We start from the raw sequence: 4,827 nt of genomic DNA, 5'->3' as shown, positions 1-4,827 counted from the left end.
CATCCCAGCCTGGAAGGGGTAGCGGCACTCCCTCTCCCACTGTCTGAACAGCAGGGCTCTGAACTTATCTCCCCTCTTCTCTTGCTTGCTTCTTAGCAACTCTCATCTTGCCAAAGACCCTTCCCTCCTCTGGGGTCCTCAGCCTTCACTTGGGTGGTTTTAACTATGGGCTCTAGGGCTGACCACCCCATAACAGTAGGGGGCCTAGACTGGTGACCAGACTCTCCAGGCCTCCCAGTCCCCACTTACAGAAAAGGGATGGCTAATTATCACCTCAGGATGCTGTGCTGAGCATTAATGAGATCGGTATTTGTAAATGCTCGAAACACAGCCTGGCACTCACAATTGAGTGCCCTACAAATGTCAGCAATTTCCCTTTCAACTGAAAGTGATTGTTCAGCTTTGAGCTGCTTCTCTTGAGTCTCAGAGGCCCATCTCTGGAGGTACTGAGGCTTGGGGCTCAGGACAGTCCCAGGTGAAGGGTTTCAAGGCAGGCTCAGTGCTAGGCCCCAGGAGCTCCAACGAGCTGGACCAAATGGCCAGATACATGGGCGAGATAAATGACTCTCTGATAAATGACTCCCAGCCATGGGACAGAGGATATATCTGTAAGGCCTGTGATTACAGAGGGCAGCGACTGCACTATCAGGGACAGTCAGGGAAGGGGCTCCCCAGGCAGACTCTGTGGGGGCAGCCTGGCCAAATTGGCACAGGCTAGGGTGATGGGGGCTGCTTTTCCTCCACCAGTCCTGGACTAACTCATGGACCTGAAGGCCAGGTTGGGCATAATGACAGGGAAACAGGGTCCCTAGAAATCCCGATCCACTGAGGGTAAGAGGCATGGCAGCCATGCAGTCACAGTGCCAAGGGACCTGGGGTGGGGTGGGGAGGGACATAGTTCCCTGACCTGGAAATGGCAGGGTTCATAGAGGTGACATTTGAAGCAGTTCCCGAAGAAAGAGTAGAAATTGTTCAAGCAGGGAAGGGACTGGAGTGGGGGCTGGATTCTTCTGGTCTCTTTTTTTTCTTTGGACTCCAGGTTTGTCCCTCTCCTTACCCACCAGCCTTGGGGGAGGTAAATGGCCCCAGCCCAGCCCAGTAGCCCCCTTCGAGGGCCAGTGTCCAATCAGCCTTAGACCGAACAGATGATGGTGTGAGAAACACAAGCAGACAACTGATGGACAGCAAATGGACTTGGGGCACAGACACTGTTTATTGAGTGGCAGACGCAGGAGAGGTAGCTGGCTCCGGAGTGGAAGCGGAGGCGGTGGGGTGGGTCATGCCAGGGCGCCGTGAGCATCTGGCAGCCAGGGCCATGCCCCCCCATCCTAGGGGACAGCACAAGCTCACTGCATCAGGAGTAGCAAGGAGCCGGCCTGGGGAAGAGGCAGCCACAGCCCCCGGGGATCCTGGGCAAGAAGCAGCAGATGAACTTGGCACAAGGGTCTGGGGTGGGAGGGGCTGGGGTCTGGGTGTTCTGCGGGGACATGAAGGGGGATCACGTCTGTGGGGTGGAGTAGAGACTGTGGTGGTGGCCGCCTGGTCCCAGAACCTGGGAGAAGAGCAGGGGCGTGGTCCGAGTCTGGCTGCCTCCACACCAGCCTGGTTCCCGCCCGATGGTGCCATACCAGCTGCTGGAGCCTAGGCTGCCTGACATGCTGCAGGCAGAGAAACAGGGTCAGTCCCCCAGCAGTCACTAGGACCACAGTCACCAGAGTTGGGGGAGGAGAGAGACTGACCGAGAACAGAGCTCAGTGACCCAGACTTCTCTGACTATGGCAAACTGCATCTTGGGGGGTGAGGTAGGGACTTTAGCAAGAGCAAACCAGAGGGGACTTCACCTAGTATAGACCATGGCATGGGCAGAGGTGGGTGGCAAGACCTGCTCTAGGACCCCATGGCTTGGTGGAGCAACCTGAGAGCCCAGGGGTCCTCGGGTGGGGCCGGGACTCCTACCTGGTGCTCTCACCCCGGCTATGCTCCCAAGAGCAGCCCTCATCCTCGCAGTGTGCCCGGTCGAAGAAGTAGGAACGGGAGCCAAAGACCTGCCCGTTGAGGATGCGGCTGGTGCTCTAGGGAAGGGAGCCACCATTGATGCTTCCTTCTGCCCCCCACTGGCCTCCCACACCCCCAGAACCCAGCCCAGGGACCGCCAGTGCCGCCCCTCTCCACTGGCCCTCACCAGGTCCTGCGGGGGCCGATGTACCCGGAAGAAGCCCACCAGCAGGGTGGTGGGCAGCAGCTCCCACACAAAGAGGATGAGGCCAAACACCAGGTAGCCTTTGTTCCCCAGGTCGTTCACCAGGTCCGCCTGTGGGGAGGCAGGGGCTGTGCCGATCTGCAGTCGTGCCAATGGGGCCCCCAGAGAGGACCCAGGCCAGCTGGGGGCCAGGAGCCACAGCTACTGGGGAGGCGGCAGATGTGTCGAATGCCCACCTGATCAGAGACGTTGTACCAGTCGTAATCGAAAGCGTCCAGCCGGCTCCGGGGGGCCAAGGCCAGGGCCGCCAGGTTGTAGCAGGCCCGGCTGGCATAGAGCAGGACCATGGCGCCACCCATTGCAGCTGCCTGGCACACACTGGTCCCCTGGCAAAGATGACAACAGGGGACCCTTAGGGAGGGGAGGTTTCAGCTTTCTCTCTACTCTGAAGACCCCAAAAAACGCCCCAAAGACACCCAGGCATCAGCGCTTGTGGCCCTACCTTGGCCTCCAGGTAGATGCTGGTGGAGGGGGCCCGCCGGGCCACAAGGCAGAGGCAGGCGGCAAGAGAGAGTGCGCAGATAACAAACAGGGAGTCGCTCACCAGGACACGCACCAGCAGGAGGGCCCAGGGCTGTGCCCGGCGCCGGCGGGACAGCATGGCGCACAGCACATTAACCAGCAGAAAGAGCAGCGAGGCCCCCACGAAGGCCCCTCGGACAGCCAGCCTGCGGCCCACAGCACAGTCAGCCCCAGGCGACAACCCTTGCCACTCCCCAACCACCCAACCCTTCCCAGGAGACCTGGGTGTCAGTCAGAACCTCAGGCCACGCAGTCTGAACCCCACTCCTCCAGTTTTACAGATGAGGAAACTGAGGCTAAAGAGGTCAGAATATGACTGACAGCTGTGGTACAGCAGAAAGAGCACTGGATTGGGAGTCAGAAATCTGAGTTTAAGCCCTGGCTCTACCTCCTGCCAGGTGTGCGACCTTGAACATGTTGCTTAGCCTTGCTGGGCCTCAGTGTCTTCATCTCTCAAATGGGGATACATCAGCTTCGAAGGTAAGTTGTAAATATTAAAGATGTCTGTGAAAGCTCTTAATAAACTGTGAGATGTTGTATAAAGGACAGGAGTTACCACTGCCCAAGGTCACCCAGAAGTGCCCTTTGGAGCTTCCGAGGGCCGGAGCCTCCAGCTCTTCCTCCATCATGGATGACATTGGCACCCTCTCCCTTCACCATATTTCACTGGTTTTTATTACAGTTGAGCTTCACATATGTAGCACCTCTGCAGACCATCTGCACCAGGTGCCTAATGTTCCCGAGCCTTCCCCAAGCATCCTGGGCTGTACTCCCCTCAGCCCTACCAGGGGGAAGGAATGGACACTGGGCTTCTCCCTGCCCCTGACCTGGGGACTGAACCCACCAGTACTTACAAGCCTCGGCTCATCTCTGGCCGACGCTTTGCCTTGGCTTTGAACACCACCTGGGGGCAGAGAGGCCCATTATTCTTTGGGGCCCTGGGGCTTGCTACCCCACAGGCCTACCCCCACCCATCACCATGGTTACCTGAGCAAAGTAGAGGTTCATGAGCGTCAGTGTGAAGAACTGCAGGCAGACAGGACAGCAGTAGAGAAGCCAAAAGGGCAGGGGCCCCAGGTGGTTGGCTCGGGGTGTGTCTCGAAAGTAGAAAGAGAACAGGGTGGTACGCAGGGCAGCCCAGAGAAGACAGAGCGCCAGGAACACCGTCTGATAGCTGAGACGCTTGTGCCCATACAGGAGTACCAGCCAGAGCTGGGCATAGACCGAGAAGAAGAGCAGGGCGTACAGGGTGGTGTAGGCCGCAGTCAGCCCCAGGGTCACGGCGGGCGGCAGCGCAGGTACCAGCCCAGCAGCAGGCACCAAGCCAGACAGGTTACTCTCCATGTCAGGGAGGGAGGCCTGAACCCTGAAGACAGAGATGGAGGGGCCGGCAGGGGGCCAGGGAAATAAATACGGAGGGGTGGGAGTTGTAGGGTGCTCAGGCGGAAAGCAGTGGTGGTTGGCCGGGTCCTCCCGCCCTCGACAGAGGGCCCCTTGCCTTCGCGGGGCACAGGCAACCTGGGTCCCTCACTACGGGGTGTGGAAAGACAGCCCTTCCTCTCCAGGGCAGAGTGGGGAGTACTCCTCTCCAGGCCAGGCTCAAAGCCGGGGATGGGGGGAAGGGGGTGCAGAAGCCGAAGGAAAGGGGGTCCCTGGCCTCGGTCGCTGGAGTCGTCCCGGCAGGAGGGGGAGAGCCGGCCAACGCCAGTCTGTTCAGAGCAGCGGCCGCTGCTGGGGACGCTCAACGTCTGGCTCTCCCCCTCCCCAAACTGGAGGGCTCTCTCCCCTCCAACAATCCGGATGGGGAGGGCCTCTGCCTTCCGTCCTCAGGATTCCGGACGCTGGCCCACCCCACCCCCCACTGCGTCCACTCTCCAGCCGCGGGGGGGCGGGAGGAGGCCGACGCCCGGTCCTCAGGCCGCGGCTGCGGGAGCCGGCTCCGGTCGCTGGGACCCGGGGCTCCAGCTCCCTGGCTCCCGCTGCTCCGCCCCCTCCTGCGCCTGCGCGGCCGCCGTTCGCTACGCAAATTGCTCAGGGTCTGGTCC

The 4,827-nt window shown here is 60.2% G+C and overlaps 1 protein-coding gene across 2 annotated transcripts in view; it reads right to left on the bottom strand.

Annotated features, from left to right (window-relative positions):
- Positions 1-1,189: 1,189 nt before the first annotated feature.
- The window catches only part of GPR137 (G protein-coupled receptor 137), a 4,653-nt gene continuing 1,015 nt past the window's right edge, over positions 1,190-4,827 (bottom strand). The window contains exons 2-8 of one of the 2 annotated variants that reach the window (XM_010837993.1): positions 3,770-4,148; positions 3,637-3,686; positions 2,703-2,928; positions 2,437-2,586; positions 2,183-2,311; positions 1,957-2,072; positions 1,190-1,658 (exon numbers count right to left, since the gene is read on the bottom strand). In XM_010837993.1, coding sequence (XP_010836295.1) covers positions 1,499-1,658; positions 1,957-2,072; positions 2,183-2,311; positions 2,437-2,586; positions 2,703-2,928; positions 3,637-3,686; positions 3,770-4,126 — 1,188 coding nt within the window. In that variant the 5' untranslated portion in view covers positions 4,127-4,148 and the 3' untranslated portion in view covers positions 1,190-1,498. Of the gene's footprint in view, positions 1,659-1,956; positions 2,073-2,182; positions 2,312-2,436; positions 2,587-2,702; positions 2,929-3,636; positions 3,687-3,769; positions 4,565-4,827 lie in introns of those variants that run through there. The other variant, XM_010837992.1, reaches the window with a different exon arrangement.

The sequence above is a fragment of the Bison bison genome, unplaced genomic scaffold, assembly GCF_000754665.1.
Source record: "Bison bison bison isolate TAMUID 2011002044 unplaced genomic scaffold, Bison_UMD1.0 scf7180017864089, whole genome shotgun sequence".
NCBI classification, from domain to species: domain Eukaryota; kingdom Metazoa; phylum Chordata; class Mammalia; order Artiodactyla; family Bovidae; genus Bison; species Bison bison.
The sequence above is the reverse complement of the archived record's forward strand: the minus strand, read 5'-3'. Positions and strand labels throughout refer to the sequence as shown.